This window comes from Myiozetetes cayanensis, unplaced genomic scaffold (genome assembly GCF_022539395.1).
Source record: "Myiozetetes cayanensis isolate MyiCay16 unplaced genomic scaffold, myiCay2020 scf1, whole genome shotgun sequence".
In the NCBI taxonomy this organism is placed as follows: Eukaryota; Metazoa; Chordata; class Aves; order Passeriformes; family Tyrannidae; genus Myiozetetes; species Myiozetetes cayanensis.
In genome coordinates this window covers 105,472,046-105,486,914 of record NW_026086604.1, presented here as the reverse complement: position 1 = coordinate 105,486,914, position 14,869 = coordinate 105,472,046, and the positions used below count along the sequence as shown (strand labels likewise).

The 14,869-nt window shown below is 39.1% G+C and overlaps 1 protein-coding gene across 2 annotated transcripts in view; it reads left to right on the top strand.

The window, feature by feature from the left end:
• Window positions 1–14,869, top strand: part of LARS2 (leucyl-tRNA synthetase 2, mitochondrial) — an 88,977-nt gene that overhangs the window by 49,462 nt on the left and 24,646 nt on the right. For both annotated transcript variants that reach the window (XM_050318642.1, XM_050318634.1), the window contains exons 13-15: window positions 2,888–2,986; window positions 5,812–5,949; window positions 14,296–14,399. In XM_050318642.1, the coding sequence (XP_050174599.1) occupies window positions 2,888–2,986; window positions 5,812–5,949; window positions 14,296–14,399 (341 nt within the window). The remainder of the gene's footprint in view (window positions 1–2,887; window positions 2,987–5,811; window positions 5,950–14,295; window positions 14,400–14,869) is intronic.

Here is a 14,869-nt window from a genome sequence, read left to right as displayed (position 1 = left end):
CATTTACTACAGTTATTTTAATTATCTTTTACCACCAGTGTTCATATGAAGCTTATGATGATTATTAAATTATGTCCTTTTGTTAAGGAAACGAACATTGTGTTCATTTTCTTGCAATAGTCCCACAATAGAGAGTTCCCTCGGCTATATAAATCTTGATCATGAAGAATTACATGCACTGTACATTACAGATAACAGCATGTAATTCAGATTGAAGGAGATAGTAAGTATATGCATCTTGTCAGTGCTGTAAGCCTTATTGTTTGTAGTCCAGCTTTTTAAGAAATAAAACAACCTAAATTAAGTAGTGAAAGATATGTTGTGAAAATCAGTTGTGTAATCTTGAGAGCTGCTTCGATACTCTGTACACTGAAATTTGCATAAAGACTCTGTTGAAGGAACTGGTAGAACATGAGGTGTCCCAGAGACGTTTTTCATCAGCAGTGTAATGCAATGCTGCTGCTAACAGACTGACCAAATGAGAAGTATGTTACCAGGCTGCCAGGCAGGGGAATCAGACATAAAAGTGACAATATGGCTCTCTTCATAATGCAGCAGATTCATAACATCTAACTTCATTTTAATATTTAAAAGGTAGAATATCAGCAGGGTTTTAATTTCTAATTATGTAGCTTATGCACAGCAGTTTCATGGTTTTCTGGGAACATGTATTTTGGCTTTTGTTGATAAGATGTATTTTTTGCGAAACAGACATTTTACTCCCATGTTTCTACATAGAAAATTTCTTCTCAGATGTGCCTATTGAAATTGCAGATAGTAGTGTATTTTAAAGTGCAACTTTTGCAGTGAAGCCTTACTAAGTAAGATACACAGGTTTAGTAAAACCCCCAGAAATGCCTTGGTCTACAATTCTAATTTTAATGGAAAAATTTTCCTGATGTGACTCAAAGTCACTATCTGCACTCTTAGCTTCCCCCACAACCTTAATTACAAAATTATTTTGTTATTTACTAGTCAGTAATATACTTCTGATAGATAGCAAATCCTTATGGTTTCTGTATAGTTATTGTGGCTGCCCTACTTAGAAGTTAGTCAAGGGCATTCGTTGAGTCAGAAATGAAGGCACACAGGATTATTTTCTTAGCCTAAAATGTGGTAGTTTGCTGAAATCCACTTTTTTTTTAAATTCTCACCTTTATTTGACTTCTTAATTCTCACCTATTTGACAGCTATCTTTAGTATTGCTCATCCACGTCTGCTACAGTTTCAAATCCTTTAAGCTATTGCTTTTGTGTGCATAGTCATCCTTGCTTTTCCTTGCTCTGAGAAGTTACATCATCCCTGCCTTTTTTATTAGTTTTATTAGTTGCATTTAATATCTAGAATTAATAAGGAAAGCCAGATGGAAAGATACGACAGTCTGAGTATTTAAGTGACCATAATGTTAGCAATCATAAATGGGAGAGATGCCCAAGTTATTCATTGTTATACAAGTCCAGGTAATTGTGTTAGTTGTCTGAAGATTGTCTAATGAGATTACAGTATTGTGCTTGTAATCACAGTATTGATATAAATTGTATAAACTTTGAAAGATGCCCATGCTGTCTCTGTGTTAGTGAGCCGTGTCCATTTAGAGCACAGAGGCATGAAGCAGATATAATTATGGTTCAATTAATGTGTTCTTGCTTTTGACTGAAAAGCCATTCTTTTTCAATGCAATACAGTATTCTTTTACATTGGCCAAGTCTTTGCTTATATGTACAATTTAATAGAATTATTATTCTACATTAAAAAGCAGTTAGAAGTAAAATTCCTTTACTGCACTATTCCCATTGAAAGAAGAACTTGCTGGTAGAGAAGGACCAGGGGCAGAGACAAAGTGAACAAAAATGTTAAGTGGTGATGCTCTCTCTAAACTTGCCTTGGCAAGCCAAGCTGAAGTATCAGACAGACAGGCAGATACATGTTGCAGCTGAGTTATCAGGCCTGATTGGAGACTAAATATGCAATTGAAAAATATTAAATAGCCAGTCCCCATTTATTATGTATACTTATTACACACATACATACAATTATAAACTGGTTATATTTCTTACATATAGCCAAATGGCATTTATATATGAGTGTCACAGGTTACAAAGTTTCATTGACATTAGAATAATCCCATTGTTTTAACAGTCAGAGTTTTAGAAGGGTTGCTTTACAACAAATGGAAGCTTATTAAATGTGATTATTGGCTTCTGCAAACAATTAATATTCAAGGAGAAATTACCAGAAAGTAACTTGAGCATCTAAAATCCATTTTAAAACTTTTTCTCAGAGCTGCCAATATAATTATAATCAAAAATCAATTTGTATAATCACAAATTAAAATTGTGCTACAAGGTCTAGGAGAGGTTTGCTACATGTCAGTGAAAGCTAAAATTAAACTAAGTTAATCTTTTCTAGAGATAATAAATGGAATCTGCAAAGACCTTTTTGTACAGACAAGCAGTGAGAGGCAACCACCTGCTCCTTCTGCTAAATGTTTATAAAGTTATTTGTCTGCTGACACCTAACTAGTGTGATATATATTCAGTACCCATTAACTTTATGACAGAGTACACTTGTCCGTGCTTGGTTTCCTTTAAAATGGCAATTCTAAAAAATTCCAGGAACATATGATCAAGAGGGCTGTCCAGTGCAGTGCCAGCATATGATGGGTGTTCAGGCTTCTTTTTGGTTTGCATTTTGTATGTTTTGGGAGGGAGAGGGAAGGAGTGCGCCCTGTTGTTGATGTTGAATTTTTCTGAACATGTCACTTTTCAGACGGTTTCAGACCCCTTCAGTTTTCAGTCTAAACGTCTTTATGGCCACTGTATATGGCGGGTTTTTTCCAAGCTTGTCACTTACCTAAAAATAGCTTTTCTCCTTCTCTCTTGCTCAGGTGTAAGGCAGCAGCACGGCGAGAAGTCGATACCATGGATACATTTGTTGACTCTGCTTGGTACTACCTGAGGTACACTGACCCTCACAACACGGACAGGTGAGGGCTGCAGGAACAGGGCCATCAGGGGCAAGCCTGCTGCACAGAAAAGAAGGGAAGGAAGAGACCACATATTCCGGTGCTTTGGGTTTCTAAATGCCTTTACGGATGAGGGTGTAAACTCCCACACCGCCCTCATTATGTGCCTGCCCCCTGGCTTGAGCACAGCACAGGGGAGATGTTGTGGCTTAGCCCCAGCTGGCATCTAAGTACTACACTGCTGCTGACGCACTCACCCCCTCTCTCTGTGGGCTGGGGAGGAATCAGGAGGAGAAAAAAAGTAAAACTCATGGGCTGGGATAAGAACAGTTTAGTAATTGAAACAAAGTAAAATATTGTAATAAAAAGCATAGGGAGAGAGAGAGAAAACTCAAGAAAAACAAGTGATGCACAATACAACTGCTCACCACCTGCTGACTGATGCCTAGCCCTTCCATGAGTGCCTCCCAGCCTACTCCCCCAGTTCATATACTGGGCATGACAGCCTATGGTATGGAATATCCCTTTGGCCAGTTCAGGTTAGCTGTCCTAGCCATGGTTCCTCCCAGCTTCTTTTGCCACCTGCTCACTGATAGAGCATGGGATGCTGAGAAGTCCTTGGCTTAGAGGAAGCACTGCTGAGCAACAACCAATGCATCAGTATGTTATCAACATTATTCTCATACTGAATTCAAAGCACAGCTCTGTACCAGTTAGTAGGAAGAAAATAAACTCTATCACAGCCAAAACCAGGGCAATAGACTAGGAGCTGGTCTAAAAATGTGACATTTGGTTGCTCCCATGCCAGGAGATGTACAAGGGCAGGATGTGTAGACAGTACTGTGTAAGCACAGGAACTACAGGGCAAGAGGCAGAAGTTTGCACAAAAGCACATTATATGGGGCAGGGCACAGAGGAAATATTCAGATGAGGAGCTGAAAACAGTCCTTAGTGGAGGGTTCCGTCAGGAATAACAGGCGACCTGCCATGACTATCTGAGACTGTGGTAAGTTACATGGAGTGTATCCTCCCTGGCAATGCACTGAGCAGTTCAGCATGTGTGGACAGCCAGTGCTGTTCCACTGGTGAGAAGAGGAATAGTCCAGTGTAACATCCAGCTGCCAAGAACAGCACCTTCATTTTTCTCCTTTCAAATTCCAGTGACTCTTCCTACTTCCTTGGGAGCAGACCTCAAGTGAAGTGGCATCACAGCAAGCTCCTGCTGTGTCAGCACTTCTACTACCTGCAAAATTAATGAAAGGAGATTTTTCATGTGCTATTCACTAGTGGCTGGAGAGTGTGGGAAGGCAGATGTAGTTATTTATCTGTTTTTCCGCTTTGTAATCTGCCTTTAGTAGCACTGCTTGATAGCTCTGTTTTTGCCAAAGAGGAATTAGTGCAACATCCCTACTAAGTAGTCTGTGGAAGACAAAAAAGAGTTGCATTTTAAAATACTGATACCACATGTAGGACTGTTTGGGCGAGTATTTCTTTATTTATTGTGCAGAGCAGTGTCTGAGAACAGAGCCAGTGACTTAGTATAGCTGGGCCAATTTTTTTTTTATATTGGCAGCACTAGTTTAGTTAAACTAAAGACAAATCTTTTGCAAACACTATTATTTCATGCTAATCTTAATTATTCTCTAGATAGCATGAATATATTATTATTACTGAGTTAGGCAGACTGCTTTCTCTCCAGTGACAGTTTGAAATATTTTTTTGTGTGTGGACAAGAGGGACTTTTCCAGAAGTTGAAGAAGAAATAGTCAGATGTAACATTCAGCTGTCAAAGTAACAGCTTAGTGTAGCTAAATCTGGTTTGTATTGAAATGAGAATGTTTATATGGTCTGCTCCAATAAATTGCTACCTGCATTTGATTTATTTAGTTAGGTTTTTTAGCTAAGCTAGGCACATGTAAACCCTTCATTTCCATGAGCCATATTTCACTGGTCTGCAGTTCGCAAGAATTACTCTACTGATTTTGGAACGCTATGAACAAGTTAGTTTTGATTTGTTCCACTAAAGACATGAATCCCAGATCCATTATTTGCTTCTGGGCTGATCTGTGAGGAAAAACGTGTTGCTATTACAAAAATGACAGATGGAATAATTAGACAGACTGACAAAACAAGTAGATTTGTTGTTAGAACAGGGTCATAGAGAAGAACTTCTATACAAATGGTATTGTTGAGGCGAGAGCCCATTACAAGAGACGTGGCAATATGTAATGAAGCAGTAAGCAATGCTAGGAAACCATGCAGGTGCTCTCCAACGACATAATAAATATGCTGTAAATGACAAATTTACTGTCATTTTTCATCGAGCTTCCTTCAGTTGGAGTGCGGTGACCCAACTGACTCTAATGGAAGGTTCTGCAGCCTTAAACTGTGTCATTGCCCCCTAATGGCAACAATGCAAACCTCTGATTAAAAAAATCAACATTTTTTGAGTGGACATGCCTTTGGTCTTTCACTCTAATATATTTGTATATAAAACCTGATAAATGCTAAAAAATTTAAGGCTAGCCACAGGGTATTTATAAAAAAAGTCGTTTAATGAGCAGGCAAATCTTTTTATCACTTTCTCAGGTAATATATGTGAAGTCTTAGTTGCTCACCTGAAATATAGGAAAATAGTCTCTTTGTGGATCTGCATCTCAGTGGAAATTAAATTTTTGTCTAGAATAAGCATTTCACTTTGTAAAACATTATAGCAGAATGAAAGTTTTGTCTCATATGTATTGCTCTTGGCAAACAGAGTTGTCTAGTCAAGTATGATGAGCTACTTTAGTAGCACTGGTCTTTCCTTTCCACACTGTATTTTTTCTGTAATTTTGTTTTTTCAGGCCCTTTAATAGTGACTTAGCAGACTACTGGATGCCTGTGGATTTGTACATCGGGGGAAAGGAGCATGCAGTTATGCACTTATTCTATGCAAGGTTTTTCAGCCATTTTTGCCATGACCTAAAGATGACAAAACACAAGTAAGCCTTATATATTTCTGTAAAAGTCTTCCATATTTCATTTGACTAGTGAGAATATTAGTGAACATTGTTGCAATGGTAGGACACTACATTGAATAAGCCTGAATTTTCCTACTTTGTCAGTACTTGGTTTCTCATAGTCAGTTGTACTTTTTGTATGTGTACATACATAACATTTTCATTGCAAGAGTATTAACTGCTCAGAGCAAGTGATAAAATGCTGCTGTAGATGTTCAGCCTGCAAAAGCATGCATAAACTAGTAACTTTAGGGATTCTGACTAGTGCTATTATTTCAAATTAGGTAACTTCCTGCCAGTAATACCATTCATTTCAGTGGAACCATGCATATGTAGGAAACTAAGCACTTCTATAATTCACTGTAGCATTGGAGCTTAGTAATGCGAAACACGTTTTTATAAGCAAAAGCGGTATGTTTATCTGCTGTCAATTTGTTTTAGAGGTAAAGTTTGATGCAGGACGGTGAGTCATCTGTTTGTTCTGTTCTTTGGCCTCTCAGATAGGTTCTTAGCTTAACGTCCCCATTGCCACTGAAATTCTGCCCTTTTGTACCACAAAATGTCATGCCAGGAATGCCTCAGGTTGGAGGATACTAGTGTCAGAACAATGAAATGCTGCCCCATGCTCTCTCCTGTTCTCCCAAATGCAGAGAGGATTGAATAAATTGAATCAATATGAGTGACCTCATGAGAAGAACTGCTCAGTAATTTCTCAGCTGGCAACTCATATAAGTTCACTCTGTACTAGTATCCCCTCTAAAACCCTGAAGTAGAAGAGGAGCCTACATATATATGGCACTGAACTTGCTCAAATGCAGTAGTTTTGCTCCACAACTAGAATTTAAGCACCTTTGAGCCAGAAAAAGATGGACTAGTTAGTGGAGCCAAGCAGAATATTTCCCCAAGTTATTTCATAATAATTTGATGAAAATAGACAAGGTGTTTTCATAACTCATTCTTGCCTGCAAGCAGTTTGCAGTGAATAGTGTATTTGAAATTTTGGATGTAGACTATTTGTGTTCCCTCTGTTGCCTCCAGCTTGCGCAGCTGCAGCGGGAGGTCTAGTTCTTCTCTTGTGGAGTGGACCCTTTCTCTCAGAAGCACCATTCCTTTAAGCAGAGGATTTCAGAGCTTTCCCTTGCAAGAAAATTTAGGCTTATTAATTCTACAAAAGACTTTACAATCCTAATCCATCAGCCATCTAGTGGAGCTGTAACACACAGCAGCAAAATGTTCTCCTGCTAGTTGAATTCTTCTGACTCTCCAAATGACATTAGCTGTGGCTGAAATATTGTCAATATAAAGTGAGATCACAGAGCAGGGGAGATGTTGTTGCAAAGTAAATGGTCCACTTTGGTGTGCAACAAAGTAGGGAGGCTTTCAGCCTTAAGCACCAAAAGCAGTGCAAGGAAAGTGGAATTGAGGATGGGCTACAACTGGAGAACTGTGGAAGCATTGACTGGGCAGGCAAAGTTGAATTAGGGAAGGCCATAGATCATCTAGAATTGAAACTGATGAAGAACGTGAAGGCAGTAAGAAAGACTTCTGCAGATACATCAAAGAAAATGTTGGCCTGACGCAAAATCAGACAAAGAGCCTAAGTAGCAAAGAACAGCCTTTGCCTTGACATTTCCTGTCAAGGTGTGTGCTTATCAGGAGAGTTTGAAGGAGAGAGATACTACCCACTGTAAAGAAGGATCAAGTTAGGGATCACTTAAGTAAACCAGGCACATACAAGTTCCAGGCACGTGGATGACAAGGTGACTGGGAGCAGCCACCATGGATTTACCAAGAGAAAATTATGCCCAACTTAATCTGCTTTCCTTCTATGGTGAGATGATTCCATCTGAGGATGAGGAGAGAGCTGTGCATATCTTTTATGACTTTAACAAGGCTTTTAACAAATTCTCCCTTGGCATCCTTGTAGTCTGACTGGGGACGTACAGGCTGAGTGGGTGGACTGCAGTATGGATAGAAAAAGCTGTTTGGACCATCAGATTCAAAGGGCCAGTGTTCAAAGTTAGCTGTTTGCAAGTGGTATTCTTCAGGAGGCACCTCTGAGACCAATTGTATTTTCCATCTTCAGCAATAACCTTGGCAATGCAATGAAGTGCTCACTCTCAACAGGTTCATTATCACTGCACACTGAGAAAAGCCATGCTGTGCAGAGGACTTTGATGAGGGGAAAAGCAGGTCTGAAATCTGAAGGCAAGGTTCTGGATTGGACATGGAGCAGATTACCCACAGAACTGGGGCTATGCCATCTGTTTGGGGAGGGATTGCAACAGAGGAAGGTTTTAGGGGTCCTGATGAACAGCAAGTTACATGGGAGTCAGCGTGACAGTCTGTTCCACTGCATTAGCAAAACCATGTCCAGCTTTGGTTATCTCTGCTCATTGTTCAGGGAGGCACATCTGGAATACTGTGTCTAGTTTTGACCTGCCCCCCTCTCCCCCTTCCCAGTGTGAGACACATTGTCAAACTGGATCTAGGAGATGAGCACTGAGATATTCAGGGAGTGCAGCATATGGCAGAGAAAGAGAGTCTAAGGGAGCTGAGTGTGTTCCCCATGGAGAAGAGAAGGCTAAGGAGGGAATGTAATTCAGTCTACTGCTACCTAAAGGAACTTTATAGGTAAGATAGAGCCAGACTCAGAGATATACAGAGAAAGGACAGGAGTAACAGTCACAGACTGCAGCAAGGTTCAGCTGGACAGAAGGAAAATAGTTTTGACTATGAAGGTGATGAGACTGGAATGACTTGACCACATTGTGGCATTTCCATCATCAGATATTTTTAAAACTCAGCCAGATGGGACCCTGAACAACCCAAAGTTAGGTGTCAGAAAAGAGGTGTTAGATGTCAGAAAAGAGTTGCATCAAATGACTTCCAATTTAAGGACTCTGTGATTCTGCAGTTGTATTAATTTGGAATGTGTTTTGTTCACCCTCAGCTGTGACAGAGCAGTAGCACAAAAGCTGTGTGTGTACTGGTCTAAATATGGTAGATTGCAGAAGAAAACTCTTAACTTCAATTTAAAAAAATCTAGTGACAATAGCAGAAAAAAATCAAAATTGCTTTCTGCAGAAGCAGTTTGCAAGACTATGAAGAATTACTTTAACGCCATGTACAATCTCAAGAACTGTTGCACATGTGAAGATACGTATGTTACAGCACTGCCCTGCAGGTTGGTTGTATGAACTGCTTCGACCAGGATGATCGTAACAAATTCATCCTCATGCACAAAAGTGTTTGCTTGCTTTAGCTCTGTGCAAGTTACTGCATTAGGTGCTTTGAAGCCATGAAGTCAAATTAGGATTTTGTTTTGATATGGAAGTGATAACTGCTTTAAAAATATTTCCATGTGTTTTAAATGTTTTAGCATTGGTCAGAAGCCACTTTTGCTCAGTCATCTGTTTGAACTGCTCAAGGGCTAGTCTCAGAGATTGGAAAAATGTGATTAGAAACAACAGGCTTATCGTTAAGAAGCTCAAAAGTCTTGGTTTCGAAACCCACAGCTCTGGGGGAAAACACTAAAATGTTAAAAAACACTGCCCCCTAGTGCATTTTCAGTCTTTATCTAGTAGCTTAGATTATCCCTGATTAAATTAAGAAAATTCTGCTATGTCTTGGTTAATGAGAGCTGCCACTGTTTAAAGTGTTATCTAGCATCCTTACAAATTTTTATGATTCCCCTATTTCTCTATAGTAATTTTTCATTTTGATAGGTTTTCTTCATGGAAATTTTCATTGTTAGGCTCCTATCCTCTGACTTTCAAATCCATTGAAATATTTCCTGCTAGTCTTTAATTCTATGCTAATGGCTATTAATATAATAATGTGGTTGCAAACAGATAATAAAAATCCATAGTGTAGATTTTCAAAGGAATCTCTTCTAATATGGTGTAATGATTATTACTGTAGAAATATTACAGGCAGCATGTATAATAACGTAGGCATTTACAGAAATCACACATGCTTTCATAAGAAATTTAAGTGTTTGTAGGCATTTAAAATTGTAAAGGTGTCAATGTAGCTTAAATACCCTCTGAACATGAGGCACAATCTTTTATTTCATTTTTTAATGCATTGGGCTGAAGATGGTGGAAACTGTTGCTCATTTCCTCAGTAATGACAAGGCAGAATAAATGGCACCCTCTGGGTATTCGTACATGTGATCTCAGATTAAGGCCAAATTGATGTCAATTTGTTTTAGCAATGTGGTCTGTAAAATGCATTGGTTCTATAATTAATTCACAAGCCAGTGAGCCCTCCCAGCTGTGACCACCACTGGGAGAGGGGCCAGGTAAGCAGCTGGGGCCAGCAAACTCCTCATGTGTGCTATCTTAATCCACCATGGTGAGTGTGTGCTGACACACTTGGTTACACCTGCTCAACTGTATTACTGCAAGTACGAGTTACACAGAATCTGGTCCTTCCCTAGACTTCAGTAATCAGTTCTGTCTGATGCATAATTTGGAAATGGAATCTTGCACATTCTCCCTAAAGGATTCTAAAGCAATAAAAAGTTTATTGTTGCTGTTAAGTCAGCAGATTTGGCTGTGATAGAGAGCAAATCTGCTGAGTTAAGAAGGCACTTTTTTCATATAATGCATTATGGAATAAAAGAAAATATGTGTGTGACAGAAATAGCTTATTCTTTGAAGGAATGATGTTAGAGCTACTCTGCATTCATTTGGGACTTTTATCACTAGTGCTGATTTTAAGTAAAAGCACTCAGCTGTTGACTGTGTAGAATCTTGAATGTTCAATATTGTATCATCTTTTTTCTGCCTAAAACGATCAGCTTCCACATTCTCCAATCACTTCCACAAGGTTGCTGGGTTGTTACAGCTAGATGTAACAGCAGGTTTCACAACCCTGTGAACTCAGCTGATAGTGACTGCCCAAGGTCTTTACTCCAGGGCACAGCATTAGGCTCTCTCAGCCTTTCTAAAGGTGCACGGTGCAAATAACGTGCAGTGAGCCCTTGCTAGGGCTATCCTTTCTTCTGAATCCACTATTTATAACTGTGGCAGGCTCCACAGAGTCCTTCCAGCCGGCTCATTTGTAGTTGGACTGAAAGTTCTGCTCGCCTTGCACAGAGCAAAGCAAAGAGCATGAGGACATGGCACTGAGCAGGAATTCCTGATCTGTCAGTCATACTTGCCCTACTATCCATTGCAGGGTCCTCTGTGTAGAGATGGGTCTATCACAGAAATGAACCTGTACATGAACATTACAGAAAGGGAAAAGATGGATTACACACATCATGGCAAGCACAGCTGATCCTTCTCAGAGGTGTCAGACAGAGTTCACAGGTGGGACGTACAAAAGGATCAAAAGCTGCACTTGACCATGATCTCAGTGCTCATACTTCAGCATGAGCACAAACCAACTTCACAGACTGGTGAAGGCTTATGCCATTCCATCATACTTACAATCTGAAATGTGATTAAACATTCAGAGAAACTCCAGACACCTCTTCGTTTACTGTGTCAGTGATGTCAGTGTGCCTGAAGAGGGCTTAATTTTCATTGTTCACAGTGGTTTGGATCAGGAGGTATTTATGATGCCATGCAGTATTTAGATCAGAATTTCATCACACCTGCTGTGCTGTGGCCCCTTGGCAGGTCCCTTCCGTAACCAGGCAGCTCATTGCTGTCTTCAGAGGGGAAGGTTTGAGGTGTGAGGTTTTATTCATGTAAATCCAAGTGTAACTCTGCATGTGAACATGAGATGGAGCCACCACAACACTGGCAAAATCACTGTGCCTTTCAGGAGACATTCAGTGAAGGGCTTAATTTGTTTTTGAGCCCTGTGTTTATTAGATGGGCTCTGGCTTTCTCATTTTGGGCATGTCTCCGTTCTCCTGTGGTCTCCCACTAGGAACACGGGGGGGGAGTTCCCCATACTTGGTAATGTATTCTGTATTGCATTTTTGTACTCTCTGGCAGCATAAACAAAAATAAGAAACGCTCATTCCCGCATTCAGCTTTTAATAACTTGGCGTATGATCTGAACTAACTCTTTGTCATTAAAAATAAGTGTTCCTTGAAAAATCACTTCCAGTGGAAAGCCCTATCTGATTTGGATGGTCTGGCTACCTCATTAGCTTTATTTTAGATAGCAGGAAGTGTAGCTATTTTAATAACTGTTTGAGATCTTAAACAGATTGAAGTACTGAATGATAGAGAGGGAAATTATTTTTATTTTTCCTTGGTGTAATGTGTTTAGTTTGTAGAAAAAACTTATCCTGAACTGTTATATCCTGGAGCAATTTCCCACCCTTGTTGTTCATAGGATTACAAAGATTTTGCTCCAGATTTTCACATTCTAATTCACTTGTATAACTTGTGATAACTTTTTGAAATTTTAGATGATTTTTGCATCCTATTTTTAAAATACTTCTTTTTTTGTTTGTACTGTCTAAATTTGACTTCAATTAATTGAATTAATTTGAATTCAATTAATTGACTTCCTAAAGTTCCTTTACTTCATTTCTAAACCAGATTTTTCAGGCAAAATGTGAAATGCTGTCTAGAAAATAGTTGTAAGACGTTTGAATTGCTGCTCTAGAAAATATTTGTAAGAGATGTTTGAATTGCTGCTCTTACCTAACATTGTTGATAAAACCAAGTGGCATGGCAGAGACTCATACTTCTTTGTGACAAATTGACATCAATATGTACCAGTGCTTGCACAATATTTAGAAGTATATGAAATATGCAAGGAAGGAAACTCATGTTCAAACGTGTATATTTTGAAGATAAAATATGAAGCCAGTCACCTTCCCTCAGTTTAAGGGTTTGTTTTCAGATATATGCTTACATCAGTCATCTAGTTTAATAACTAGTACTTAGAAGATATCTGCTTTAATATGGTGAAAACATTCATGATAGTTATATAATTTAATAATACTTTAACCGTATTATTAAATAAATTACTGTGTTTTAAATCATGAGATAAATTGTCATATCATTTGTATTTCCTAATAATGTAAAATACTAAAATAACTCCTTAAAAGTGAGTAGTGTTTTGGATTATGACTTTTTTGTACATGTGAAGTAAAATGTGGAAGTTTGCTTTTACTATTTCTTCTTTAGAAGGATTTAGTCTAACTTTTTAAAAACTAGGAAATAGGAGTGATACATCCTTTTTACATAAGTTGTTTTGTACGTATTTGAGGCTTTCTTAGGCGCAAGTGTGGAGAATTCAGATTGCTTAAAGCAGAGCACACGTGGGCATTAGGAGGTGCAAGTCAGGAGTACCCAGTGCTGATTAACGTGTCCTCCAGAGTGATGGTCACTGATGTCTCTGTGCTGGAGGATAAAATGAGAAGGCTCCTGGACTGTGTGTGCCTTCTGGGACTGGCTCCATACCTCCTCCCTGACCCCTGCTGTTCTTGAGGCTGCTGTTAGAACTGCCTTACTTTCCTGGCCTATTGAGTGGGGACCAAAAGCTCTAGAGATTAATTTTGTTGCATTTTTTTCTGTGAAAACAAGGACAGACATCTGACTCAATGCATTAGAAATGCAAGGTCATTAAAGGAGGTGGCTGCTATAACATATCTGTCAAACAGAGCAGTGTTTACTTTGAGTTTATTTCTTGCTGAGTGCAATACTGCCCTTCAAGGCTCTTTTTAGCCCTGTCATACATGCATTTGATGACAGTTTACTCCCCCTGATGTAAATTTTGCTAGAAAAGTTTCAACATTCAAGATGCTAAAAAATTGATGCACTGACATACAAACTTTCCAGCGTTGCATACACTTTTTTCTGGTGTATTTTTTTCGTACAGCTAGGCCTTCAAGGCTAGTTCTGCAATGGGACAAGGCATGCAAGTGCTTATGTTAGAGAAACGATCTTATCTCTATAGAAAGAAATGTGCAGCAACATTTTGATTTGTTCAAAATACTGTGCTCCTCAGAGAGAAGTTAGAACTAAATATTTGTAAGACAGTGAGGCCAGGTACTTGAATGCTTTTACGCAAGAGATTTAGCTTGAAGTTAGGGAAATTGCACGGTTGGCCAAGAAACTTAGGTGTATTATCCATATGCTAATTTGAAAAGTGACGTTAGAATAACTTAGTGCTAAATCAGGGTGCAAGGATATGTGTGGAATGCAAATAAACACTTATACTTGCCAGTCAGCCACCATGAATAAATGCACAAAGTACTCTTTCTAAGATGACAATTGTTTATGATAGTCAGCTTGAAATTCTTGTTTCATTAAATGCTTGTGCCTGATTGGCTTGACACCTGAGGCTTATCAGAAAGTATGCTCTTGATAGCTCTTTTTAACAGTTTCGTTTTCATTCTGTCCTTAGGGAGCCTTTCCATAAGCTCTTGGTTCAAGGTCTTATCAAGAATCAGACATTCAGACTAACAACAACAGGCCAGTGTTTGAAGAGAGAGGAGGTTGATCTCACTGGTAAGAGAAACTGCATGGGAAAATCGCCACAGGTGCATCCAGGGACTTCTTCAGTGTACAGGTCTTAGTGCTGGGAAAATTTGAAAGAGAAAATGAATTCTCATAATATTTAAATTGGTGAGCAACTTCTGTGAGTTTTGGATTCATATGCACTGCTGAGTGCACAGAGATCCTACTAATCCAGCAGCTTTTAATTGCTTCCAAACACAGAAACAGTGCTATGTTATTATTTTAGCTCCAGTGTAGTCCAAAAGATCAAAAGTCAGTTTTGTTAAGACAATGGTCAGCAGCTTGCTGAATGGAGCCAGTAGTCCCAGTAAACAGCCTACAAAAACATCATGGCAAAGCTAACCCAGGTGCAGTAGATATTAGGCATGTAAAGGATGTAGGAAACAATGCTGTTTCTCAAGTGCTTTCTAGAGCCTTCACTGCATAAGCTGGACCGGCAAGTCCTGGCTATGGGACCCGGA